At 33.8% G+C, this 13,235-nt stretch overlaps 1 protein-coding gene across 3 annotated transcripts in view; it reads right to left on the minus strand.

Moving 5' to 3' along the window:
• Nucleotides 1-387: 387 nt before the first annotated feature.
• Nucleotides 388-13,235, minus strand: part of TBC1D32 (TBC1 domain family member 32) — a 72,239-nt gene continuing 59,391 nt past the window's right edge. For 2 of the 3 annotated variants that reach the window (XM_079299333.1, XM_079299334.1), the window contains 6 exons: nucleotides 8,964-9,033; nucleotides 8,044-8,159; nucleotides 6,912-7,066; nucleotides 5,358-5,498; nucleotides 3,433-3,621; nucleotides 488-1,157 (listed from right to left, as the gene is read on the minus strand). In XM_079299333.1, the coding sequence (XP_079155459.1) occupies nucleotides 1,038-1,157; nucleotides 3,433-3,621; nucleotides 5,358-5,498; nucleotides 6,912-7,066; nucleotides 8,044-8,159; nucleotides 8,964-9,033 (791 nt within the window). In that variant the 3' untranslated portion in view covers nucleotides 488-1,037. Of the gene's footprint in view, nucleotides 1,158-3,432; nucleotides 3,622-5,357; nucleotides 5,499-6,911; nucleotides 7,067-8,043; nucleotides 8,160-8,963; nucleotides 9,034-13,235 lie in introns of all 3 variants that reach the window. The other variant, XM_079299332.1, reaches the window with a different exon arrangement.

Here is a 13,235-nt window from a genome sequence, read left to right on the forward strand (position 1 = left end):
CAAAAATATTTAAAACATGTCTTTTGCTAGGCAAGAAAAAAAGCTGAACTTGTGAACTAATGAAATGCACAGTCAGGAAAGTAGAAGTTAGTGGCAAAACCTTTGTCAATGTTCACTCTTAGGTTGCATATAATTTCAGAAATTTTATTGCAGGTTTTAATGTGTTTTCTAATTTGAATTTGAGTATGTGCTCAATTCATGTATATATATATTAATTTTATCTAGCAAAGTTGTTTTTCAGAAACTTTGCAGTAATGTCTAGTTTGTCTCCCAGGAATGTGGTAACAATATTGGCATAATCTAAATTCAAAGTTTGCAGTTTCCATTGGAATTCCAAAATACTAGATCATTAATTTCTAATAAAGATATTTTGAGATTCTGGACATCCTGTAAATAAAATGCTATTGCATGCATTGAAAAAACATAGCATTTTTCCTTCTTCTTTAGCCAAGTAATAATTTTTAAAGACTCTAATTTCATTCAGATGCTTTATTACATAAATTTTTTATTTTTTTTTTTAAATACAGGGATATTAAGTCTTTTTACACTGCAGGTATTCTAACATCCCATTTTCTCAATGTTATCCACAAAGTTGTAACAGACAATTTTGTTTTCATTTGTTGACTTTTCATGCATATGAATACACAAAAGCAGTTGTTTCTAAATACAATAAAAAAAATCCCTTTGTCTGACCCAAGTAAGGCTTTAGGACGATGCTAGAAGGAGATGACAAAGAGACAATGAGAACAGGTTCAAAGTTTTATCAGGAAGACACTTCACACAGGTGGCTTCTAAAGCTGCCTTCTGCTAACTGAAAATAAGGCTGTGCACATAACCTGTCTGGCAAAGTCTGGTTATCAAAAAGCTATGTCTTATTGAAAAACTATATTCTGAAAACTCTTCTTATTTATTTTACAGAATGTACATTTCAACAGCCTGGCTGATTTTAGATGACTGATGTACCAATCAATAAATCAATCAACATCCTTTTAAAGGATGTAATCAAAACTATAAAATAAAGTGCTTGTTTGCTTCATCTATGCATTCTCTGCTCTTATGGTCCTCATGTCTTTCAGCAGCATCGGTCTGTAGATCTCCTCCAAGCTTTCCATGTAGTCTAAATAATCACTCACTCGAAATCCATGCAGTGCTTCCTCCTGCACAAATACACATTGAAAGCACTATTAGCTATAAAAAAAGGTACAACTCAAATTTAATGAAATTCCAAGTGTCTAAAGATAGCTTATTTTGTTCCGATTGCCAGAGCTTGGCTGTTTAAAATAGGTTTTATTATGTTTTATTTAGAAATACAGATTTGGCAATATCTGCTTCCAGACAGTTTTTTTTTTTCTAATTACACACTTGGTATCAGAGAATTTTATTTCACGGGCACATTGTTTACCTCATTTTTGAAGAATATTTCATTAAGAAAAACTAAGTAAGCTTTAAGAAGGGAAAGCCAGGAACTAAAATATTCTTTTGAAAGAAGATTTTACACCAGCACATGGCATAAGTTTGTAAGTGTGACTTTTATATCCAGCTAGACTCTAAAGAAAAAGAGTAGATGTGTATTTTTAAAATCAATGATAAAAGATCTTTAACAAGTGCCTAAATAAAAACAGAATCAATTGTGCACCACTACAAGTGAATAATTCTTACTAATTCCAAACCACAGAAAAAAATAACAAACATAAGATAACAAAACATTAAAAACAAATGCCCTCAGAAAATGAAGAGATAATGTTCCTTTCGTGGCTACTGTATTGGAGGGATAAGGAAGATGCACCACAGAACACAGGAGCCTGAAGAACAATTAGGTAAAAAGGGTTAATTTGTTGCTGTTCTGTGCTCATTATTTAATAATCAGTATTACCACTGTTGGCAGGTTGTGCTGCAAAAAACTCTGGAGCCAGCCTCTATGGACATAAGCTGTACCTCTGGTGTATTAACTGTGAATCTCTGCTAAGTAGAATTCTCCTGAGAACATCTACTCAGGCTTGGAAAATTGCATTTCAGCATCTGAACAGGAATTCAAAATAGCTGTTTTATTTCTTCTCCTCTAAACAGAAGCAAAGTAAAGTAAGATTTTACCTTCCAAGCTGCTCCTCGTGCATTGTGAGAAGGCTGACTATGGTGGAATATAAATTTATATAAAAATTTTATTCTATTCCATTCTCACATGCATATCTGGAATTAAATGGCATGTAGTGACAGGACAAGTGGGAAGGGCTTCAAACTCAAAGAGGCTACATTTAGATTAAGTATGAGGAAGAGCTGTACTGTGAGGATGTGAGTCATTGAAAAGAAGTTGTGGAATGCTGAAAGTGTTAAGGCCAGGTTCAAGGCTGTAGTGAAAGATGGATTGGAACTAGATAATGTTTAAGGTTCCTTCCAACTCAAACCACTCTGCGGTTCAATTTCTTCTAGTTTCAATTAATTAAGACTTATCAATAGCAGGAGTACAAGTTAAGTATGCCCCATTTTTCTCTTCAGTGATAACTCAATAAATTGCAGATATTCCAGTACTGCATTCATTTACATTCTTTTCTTGTTAATGTAACAGTATCATGCCAAACCTCTAGTCTGTTTATACTGCATATGGCAACACAGAAATTCTCTCTTCTATATTTTATTTCTTCATTATTCTATCCAATAATGCCATCAATTTACAGTTTTTAAGACATGTTACAAACCAGGGAAAACAAAACAACATGTTCATTAGATTGTGTATCAAACATTTTCAGGGAAGCTGATTGGGCCGAGATATTTTTCTATATTTAAGAATATCTAAGTTAGATGCAAACCAGTCAGAAAACTATTATTCTTATAACAGACTAAGATGCAGATATCTATTTCTCAAAAAAATTTTGACAGGTGAAGAAAGACTAGAGAAATAGACAAAAATGTCCCTGTGAAGAAGAGTAACTGTATCTATTTATGACTGCAGCTATAGCTATGCACTACCCTACAAAAAAACCCAAACATAATTTATAATTGGGAAAGAATATGAAATTTAGAGGCTGGTTGTATAGTAATTGGCATTTCTTCAAACTATCAGCTTGCTCAGCTTCGTGCCACATCTCTCTACAAGCTTCAGCAAGAGACCACCGTGCAAACCCACCCGTTTGGAGAGCACTTCATTCAGTGAGATTGAACCCACATGCAGAGAACTGAATCAAATGCTCTCATGACTTAATGTGCCCATTTTCTTTGCCCATGAAAAAAATTGCTCAGTACAAAATGCAGGAAAGCTATTTTCTGGAAAATACTATACACAATCTCCAGCCAGGAACAAATAAAATTGAAGTATTCTTTCACTCATTTAAAATGACTAAGTGAAATTAGTAAGCATTTCAGATAAAGTAATGTATATATCCCTAGTATTCAGAGCTTTCCTTCTCCTCAGCAGTTGAAAAATTAAGAAACACTTACTTTCAGAAAAACCTGAAGATCTCGGGCTTCTGTGTGCTTCAGGATGTCTTGCTGTAGGTGTCTGAACACAGAAACACACATATATATTTGATAATCAGGACCAAGGAAAATACATATGGCAATGTAGTGACAGATCTCACTCCAGTCCATGTAATTCCAGAAACACTGAGTTATCCATTGCAGACAGATCTAGATGAGAATAAAAATTATATATAATTAAATCATTCTATACATTCAGTCATAATTGATCAACTTTATCTCTTTTCTATACTACAGAACCTCTTCCCTATAATATTACCCAAGCTGAAAAAAGGGATAAAATCCAAAAGAAGCCAAGACTCACATTTTTAATGCACAGCCTTTGAATAGATTCCTAGTGCATATAGTGACTAAATGTAACTCTGAACCCATGCATCTCACTTGTTCAAGTATATTTTAGCACCTCCTCAGGTTGAGATTCAAGTCCAATGAAAGTAAAAGAGATTTTTTCTAGATTTTGTTTTAAATGTGGCCTAAAGGGTAATGACAGTGATGACATGTTCAACGTGGGTTTTCCTTTAAATTAAGGTAGTTCTCTGCATTATAAATGAATGTTAGACTCTTCCCTAAGACACATTTCCACTTAATGAAGTGAGTATGAACACAGTGACTCCTTAGCCCTGTTCTAAATTGCAATGTATTAAAAGGCATAATGTACATTTCATTTGGTGCTAGACCACAAATCTTCTGCTAATCATTCCTTAAAGTGTTTAAAAATATGCGACAGAATTACCATGATTCTAATTAAATGACAAGAACCATAGTCTGGCAGTAAATCTGTTTTGAGGTACTTACTGAAGCACACAATCACTTAAATACATCAGAACTGTTTCCACAGTTCAGTTTGCTTTTAATACTGCAGTAGAACTGCAAAATCACACAGAAGATAAAGTGATACCCACAAGTCACATTTCAGTAATTCATTAAATAAATGAAAAAATCCTTGTTAGCAGTTTAGAACAGTACCTAGTCCGAGTGCACACAAAAGAAAATAGTGTAACTTGTACAAGAATAGCTGAAGGAGTGACTGTCCCCATGTGTTTTCCTCATCCCATAACAGGAACCTTATTACAAGCACCTTACTACTATGCTGAGATAAATTCCTTAATCTGCTCCTCTTCTCTCCTCAAAAACCAAAGCCCAAGCTGACTACTTTAAGCAGTGCATGTACCACACTGTCATCTGCCCCCATTTAAAAGTCTCTTCAGCTGCAAATCTCACAACAAAAATGAATTTTGAAGGCGTAAGATGAAAAGCATTTTTCTTGCCTTAGCACAGCAATACACTTTCTCACTCTGGTGAGATGTCCTTTGCATGGAACTCTTTACCCTTCATTATGACTGAAATGTTTACAATGCTTCATCCATTGCTTTCCATACTACCAAACAATTGTTGTAAGAAGCAAAATGAAAGCTGTTGTTATAATTATTCTTGTGTTCTTAATATGAAAGAAGAGTGTTTACCTGATTGTAATAGTTACAGTAGCTCATATAAAATTAATTTTTTTCTAATATCACAGGAACTGCTTCCTAGTATAACTATTGCAAATTACCCGTTTCTCTCCTATGAAAAATGCAGATAATTGTTCCAGGGAATAAGATATTCTCTTTAAATGCTACATCTGAGGATTTAGTATATATTATTTTTATCAATGCATGAACATGTAATAAAAGGTCATCAGCCTCAGTACACTGATATTATTCTATGAGTCAGTTACTTTCTATTTTCAGATGCTCTAAATCACTGTCTGTTCTTATCTGTTACCCTCAGTTTTATAACCCCCACACAAGTGCCATTTAAAAACAGCCAGTAGTTTCTCAGTGTTCTTGATTTTGTAGATTTAAGTGAATAGGTTGACAATACTTTAATACACTTTAATCAGGTACCTGGGATGGAGTGAAACCAGACATGTGGAAGGCAGAACAGACAAGGGGCAACTCCGCTTTCAGCAATATTTCAATGTGGTGAGCACTGCAAAAATAGACTGGATGGATGCCATATTCCACTGTTGCAACAGGCAGGTGCATCTGGTAAACAACAACAGCGTCATCAACATTCATCAACAATGAAATTGAGGATCAGGATTAAAGATGACAGAAATGTGTTGGTTTTTAATGCCTTGTTGAGAGCAATATATAAAAAATATACACTTTTATATGTAAGATAAGTAATTCTGATTATTTTAGAGATAGGAAACAGGACAAAAAACCAACTGTAATTCCATCAAGAAAAACATGTAGATAATTAAAGTGTTAATAAGTACATCCTGATTGTTATAGTGCATTAGCAGTCTAGTTCCTTATTGTATACAGGCTTAAATTATCAAAACAGGGATGGAGAAACTTTTTATATTTTAAACAGGAAAACAAAAGAAAAAAAAGACTGATTTCTGCTGGATTTTTTCTCTCCATTGAGTGGTGGAGTAGAACTTCCATTATATTTGAAGTTGTTTTTTGTCTGCACATATCTTTGCAGTATGTGTGGAGGGTGTGAGTGAAATTCTATTATGTGCAGCAAAAGGAGCAGAGGTTATATCACTATGGAAGGCTCTGGATATCAATGCCCAGTTCCAGTTAATGAATCCATGGCACCAGTGGTTTTTTAGCACTCATACAATGGAGCAAATTTCAGCACAAATTTCATTATGCTGGAACAACCCCAGGCCAGACTCAGTGCTGAATGGACCGATACCATTATCCCTTCTGGTGACAAGACAGATCACTTGGTATTACTACAGAAGTCACCATGCAGAAGTACAGAATCTAATCTGTGCTTCTTGTACTCCAGAGTTCTCTGGTAGAGACTACACTACAGTTTAGTTTGTGTTCAAAATATTTAAGACAACATGACAATGAAAAAAGGGGTTTATTTTGAATAGCTGGGAACACCCATAATGAAAGACAGAAATTATGCTTCCTATACTACAACCTCAGTCCAGAATACTGACAATTTAAAATTGTTAATCATATAGTATGTGTGCAGTAATAATTTTAAAAATTTACTAAATATACTCAAATGTATTATTCAAAACTGTCCCTTAAAAAAACAAAAAAACAGATGGATGGACTTGCTCTGCAAAGGTCATTTAGCAGTATCACAGACTTCACACAGAATTTAATGCCACTAAAAAAGTCTGTTTTACCACCAGCTCTCAAATTCATTAACACTGTTTTCACTATCAGTCCACCTGCTACTTCTCTCCTTTTAAACAAAAAATTAAGCAAATATCAAATCTACATTTTTCCATGAAAGTTTTCAGGGTCATGAATTTAGCTAGGGGGCCTTAAGGAAAATATATGGCACTAGGGAAAAAAAAAGAAACAAAACAAAAAAAAACCTCAAGAAGTAAACCAAACTAAGGAGATGAGTAAGATAAATAAAGTCTCATTTGTAAACGTTCAAAGGAGTCTTTCAGTAAGAAACAGGCTATAAATCCTTACAGATAAATGCAGTCTTGGTAGCCAGAGGAATGCTGAAACCAGAAGACATGAAAATTGCTGCAGAAATGTCAGTGTTTTCTCCCTGTCCCCTGACATTATGAGGAAGATGGAAGATGCAAACCAGTCATAACCAGCATAGTGCTCCTGCAAGCAGCCTGAATAGGAAGTTAAGGAACTTGGGCAGAGATCTTCTCACTCTCCTACTCTCCTTCAGCAACCACAGCTCTTCTCTTTCCCAGGCCCATGCACATTGAGTGAGGAGCTGGGTTGTTTGACATAACCAAGGAAAACAGAGCTGCACAGAAGGCAGCATCAAGGCACAGTAGTCTCTCAAATTCAACTAAGAGAAACAATTTAATTTATATTTTCCCCATACAGTAATTGTTTTAGTACATAAGTAGTCAAGCTGAATCAGTAAAAGTAAACAAAAAGCAAGTAAATGAAAAAAAACCTGCACCAAACCAAGTGGGCTTACAAAGTGCAAGAAAGGAGCATAGTTGAGGAGCAAAACAGGAGTTACAATTATTGAAGAAAAAAGGAACTTAAATAAAAAGCCTTAAAAATGAGATTTGGCACATTTTGACTAATACACCTGAAGTATAATTTAATAGTGGCATGCAAATCTAACAGAAAAGGATATAGCAAAACTTGTTGAAAAGCTGTTAATTGTTTTAATTTTTTACAGAAAGTTCCATAGTTGATCCAAAAGAACCAAAAGTCTAGCCACTTTTGTTGGTCAGACTGCTTCTACTTATCACACTTACCACTACATGGGCAGTATCATTAACAGTGTTGGTATTGTGAGAGTACCACAAATACTTATTAATGTTCAAAGGTATATTGCTGCAGGCTCTTTATCAAACTTAAAGATGTGATCCCACTCCAAATAAGTTGATGACAAATGTGAATGGGATTTGTACTTCTAACAAAGTATGGGAACAAAAGAGTGAACATTTTCTTGAGTGCATTGGGTATGTATTTAACTTACTATAATTTCAAAGTAAAGGTGCTCTTTTAATTTTTTTCTTTCCATAAATATTACACATCTACACCACTATTAAATGTAAAACCAGGAGTTCAAATTCCACTGAAATTTTTAGACAACAGAACTTATATCATCAGGAAAGGATACAAAGAGAAGATACCACAGTTCTTTGCTGTTGTTTCAGAAACTCCTCACAATTCATTAACACGAAACACAGCCCCTTTTCAGCATCTTCTTTTAGCAAGTTTAAGTATTTTCCATATCTATTTCAAAGAGTTAAAAAAACCCAAAACAAATCTGTTTAAATATTATTTTCCTTAATTCCTAAGAAAGAACTCATATTTAATAAACCTGTATTTAAAAGTTAAATAATCATAAAGTTGTTCATCACTAAAACTATTTTGTAGATTCACACATAAATGATTACATAAAACCTTCTATGCTCTATCTAGGAAGGATACAACACCAAACATCTGCTGCTCATTTTTACAAATACTCACTCAAATTCTCTTTAGTTCAATTTTAGAGATCATGGTGGGAAGTATTCTAACACGACTCAGTTTCTACACATACAATATTTTGAATTGTATATAATTATTGTACATTAATTATTATAACCAGAATTCAAACATTAATGCTAAAGATAGCAATCTGTGGAAGTACAGACATCTAAGCTTCTCCTTTATCCCAGCTCTGCAAATTGCCAGCCAAATAAAATGTTTAAATGGCATAAAACTAAGCTCAGCTAAACAGAAGCATTTAGAGAAATAATGTAGGGGAAAAAAAGACACATAATTCAGGATAATGCAATTTTATGGTGAATCTTACTAGCACGTTACAATTAGTCTTTACAAAAATAGAGGATAATAACATACATAAACTGTAAAGATAATTTAATTATGTACTAATACCTTTTTCAATTCCAGCTGGAATTCATTTTCCTAAAGTTTATCTTAGATTTAAATGGTATAAGGCAATGAGTTGATGGATTAAGTATTATTAAGTCATTCCATGAAAATCAAACAAATCCTAGAAATACTCAAGGGAAATATTTTAATACCATGTACCTGACTGTCATTTCAACACCAAGCTGCTGCACAGATGAAAGGCTTTCTTTCTTCACATCTGCATCCATGGCTAAAACAAAATAAAATAAATTAAATTAAGTATTATAAGATACATGATATGAACTGAATGCTAATGTAAAACTCTTTCTGTATATGAATACCAATTCTGGAGAACTGTCTCCTATTCAAAATTATTTTGGTAGTGTTTGGAAAGGATTCATAAAGAATTTCCATTCTTCACAGACTTTTAAAAATGAAAATCACCCACTTTGTAAGGAACTCTTCATGGCTAGTATGGCTATCATGATGGTTTTCATTAGATTTACAGCAAGTGACATTTTTTCAACCCCATATCTTAGTAGAACTTTATCCTTTCCAGCCTAGAAATCAGACAAGGCTGCCTACTCTGAGACACTTTCTTCCATTCCAGAGGCCTTAAAATTTCCTAGCTGTAATTCCAACTTTATTAACAAAAATTCTATTTTTATATGAATCACAGAAAACTTTAAAACGGAGGGATTTACAAATTAATTAAATCCTGTATTTACATGCATTTTTTCATACAATAATATATACTCAATTTTCTGCAGTTGTTTAAATTAAAAATCCAGGCTGGAAAAATTAATAAATAATTATTTAAAGCAACTGCTGCTGTAGCATTTCCTCAAAATTTCAAATTCTAAATTAAATTTTAAATGGATGTTTTCTCTATCAGGTACATGTTATCATCCAAGATAACTATACCACAGACAAAAATTATGACTTACAAAGCTTAGGGAATAAAACTTTAATATACTTTGAAAGTGCTACTTAAAAACAGCAACTGACAACATTTGTTAAAAATGTAATAGATATGGCAGTAGAAGTTAAAGTCTATTCATTTAAACGATAAATGTAAAAATTTAGGTAAGAAGATCACACAGAAGCTTCTTATGCATTTTTTCTATATCCTCAAACAAAGAAACCTGCCAGAGAAAATAAAGGATTCCCTGGCTATTTATATAGGTAAACACAACTATGTTCCTAGCACACAAACAGGGACTAAGGTATTAAAGATGAAACAGTTACAAGTTCAGGGAGAAAAGGACTCAAAGGTGGGGGGGGGGGAGAAAGACAAAACCCCCCCAAAAAACATCAAAAAGAAGACTCTGCTCATATGAGATGAGGTAGGTTAGAATTTTTATGAAGAAAATAATAATACAGCAAAATTAAATTCAACAATGAAGCAATAAAATTAAGCAGAGGAAGTATGGCAAGAATAAAACCCCACTCTGTTTTATAACTTTCACAGAGAGCAATAATTTAAGTGTTACGGTTGTGAGAAATTAACCTTGTACCTTTAACAATATACTTATGCATAACAAAAATCAACTCTCTTTGAGCAAAATTATCCTATTTAATAATCTGATGGGACTGAAACAGTAAACCCACATCTGAGAGGCTTTTTGCAATCCCAAGAACAGAAGTTCAAATATCTTTTGCATAGCACACCAGCAGTGCAATCTTTGAAAGAATACATATGAATTCATAGGGCATTTCAGGTAAAGCCCCACAGAGATAACTGAAATATTCATAACTTTTGACAGCTCCTATTCAAAGTTATCTGTTTACTCAGGCTGCAATTGCCACACTAAGTCAATTCATTTCCAAATTTGTGTATGCAAGTGGGAAAGCAAGAAGCATAGATACATCCTAGAAAACAGGTGGAATTTAAATGAGTTGGCTATGGCTAATGACTAATTCAGTCCTAATACCACTATGTTTAACAGCAGCAGAGGGCAAGGAGAGGAAATGAGTTCTAAGCTCCAATGCAGTCCTGCTTCCATTTTGAAGTGGATCTTCTTGTGGATGGCAAGGCAAGTATCTCAGTCCAGCAAGGGTGTAATGAGGAAAAGCTGTATCACAACCTGCTCTATGAGCCCAGTGTCCATTCTGTAACAGTTTACAGCAAGTACTGAATGCTCACTGTCCATTAACATTAAAAGAACATAACTGGTTTCACTGATTTTCATTGACTTTTCTTCTCTGTTGCAGCTATTTCTTAGTGGCTGGAAAGGGCTTTTCCCCCCCATCCCACTTCCTTCTGTTATTTTTCTCTGTATTGTAAAGGAAGACAAAATTAACTTGAAGTCTGGATTGAATAATAATATCACACAGTACCTTATCAAGGCAAAACTTCTTGCTTTCAGACACTACTGTATTTGGCATAATCACAGCTGTGTACTCTGCTAATTCACAAATTGTATTTCTTTGTCGTGGATCAAAACTTTTTATTTTCCCCTTTGTTTACCACTTAAGAAAGTGGGAAAACTAGGCTTAAGAACACTGTAAAGTCATTTAGAATTCACAAAGGACTACTTCCCCCTGATTAAAAACTGGACCTAGAAATCATAAATGCTCCATTAAACTTAGAAAAATGCTATGAAAAACAAGTGGAATATTTAAATACTGAATATTGCAATCCATGTACAAAAAGCTTGCTTGTTGACTGTACTATTGTGATGATGCTCATACATCTGATTTAACGCACTAAGTTAATTTTATACAAAACTTTTTTCACAAATATTTTTCAATACACCTGATGTAACTGTCTTGAAACACAAAAGGTTTCATAACAATGGTATGGAGAAAAATCAGTTGTCTATATAGGAATGCCATTCATCCTCAAAGGCCAGACCACCTCTGAACTGCGAATTAATACTATGATACAGCACACTGGCTATCATTAAATGGAATGAACAACATACTTTGGCAGCTTCCTTTTTATTTATCTTAAAGCAAAATAATCTATGTTGAACAGATATTTCACAATTCTTTTTTTAAAAAATGAAAAATGCTGAAAAACAGAAACCAAAATTAAACTAGTGACTTGAAGGATATCAGAATTCTGTAGGAGTTGATTTATAATCTAAGGAAATTCTTAAAAAGCACTCCAATGGACAGCACTTTCCAAAATGTTTTGTAGCATTCAGAAGCACAAAAAGAGACTCCCATGAGGCATGATTTCCAAAGGCAACTGCTCAGTCTATAGCTATAAACACGCCAGTGTAAGTTAACTGCCATGCACAGTCCTGTGGCATTCTTTATGATCAGCCTACACTTCAATTAACATTACAATTTATATGAAAGCTTACTTTCTTATTCATTTTCCCTCTTACCATGACAAAGCTTTTATGTGTTTAAGTCAGAAAATGGGCTATATTGCACTCATACTGAAATTACAGGATGTCAAGCTGAAGCAGCTTTACAGTGTATTTCAGGTAACTTGTATGGTCTTTGCATAACATTTAATTTATTTCCCAGTTTAAAGTGCTCTTACGCCAAAGACACCACTGGCTTCCCTTTTGTCTTAAGAATATTACTAAAGCTGTGACTCACATTATTGGTTTAGCTCTTTCACTTCCTGGGGCCCAGGCCAAATGGTTTTATGTCTACATAAATAATCTTTGCAATATGCTAATGATGCTAAATTTTAACTTCAGTGATGATAAGAAAGATTAGGTTTCTTTCTATGGACAAAAAAGACTTTTGATTCAAAGAAAATGTTCAAGTAAAGATTCTGCAAATACCATGATGGCCAGAGCGACCTGCATAATTCCCACAAATGCTTTAAAATACTTAGAAGTATATAGGTATATTTGTTATCAGATTTCTAGTCCATGGCTTTGTCCATATAAACTGAAATTGTGGAACTCATATTTTTTTCCTACGATTTATTATTTTAGTTAACAAACCAGCAGGTTTTCACTTACTCTTCAATAGCTCCCTAAACACTGACCCTGTCCATTGGCATATACCCAAGCAGTCAATATTAATCTTTGTTTTGTCAGTAACTATCCTTTCTCATTCTGATGTTCTTAGGAAAGTTTTCTATTTTAAACATTACTTGGACTTGTGTCAGAGCAAAATTCATGAGTTTATCTCCATATTGTCTTCCACCATTTTGCTACTATTTCTTCAAGTTGTCACCTCCTTCACCAAGCTACTCATCTAGAATACTTCTGACAGTCTGACCTCATATTCATTGTTAGAATTGTCTATTAAAAAATCTTTTTTAAAAGAAAAGTATTACTTTTCTTGGGTTTGAACTGGGAATGGAGACAATGTAAACAAGATCCAAGAGTAATTGCTGGAAAATGTTGATGGCTTCTCAGAGGTAATCTCGTGTAATTCTACCTTGAATATAGTATGTTATAGTATATATAGTATGTTATGTCATCAGTACTCTACACATACCAACACAGGATCAAAATATTCATTTCTAGCACTTCA

Source organism: Erithacus rubecula, assembly GCF_903797595.1.
Source record: "Erithacus rubecula genome assembly, chromosome: 2".
Classification (NCBI taxonomy): domain Eukaryota; kingdom Metazoa; phylum Chordata; class Aves; order Passeriformes; family Muscicapidae; genus Erithacus; species Erithacus rubecula.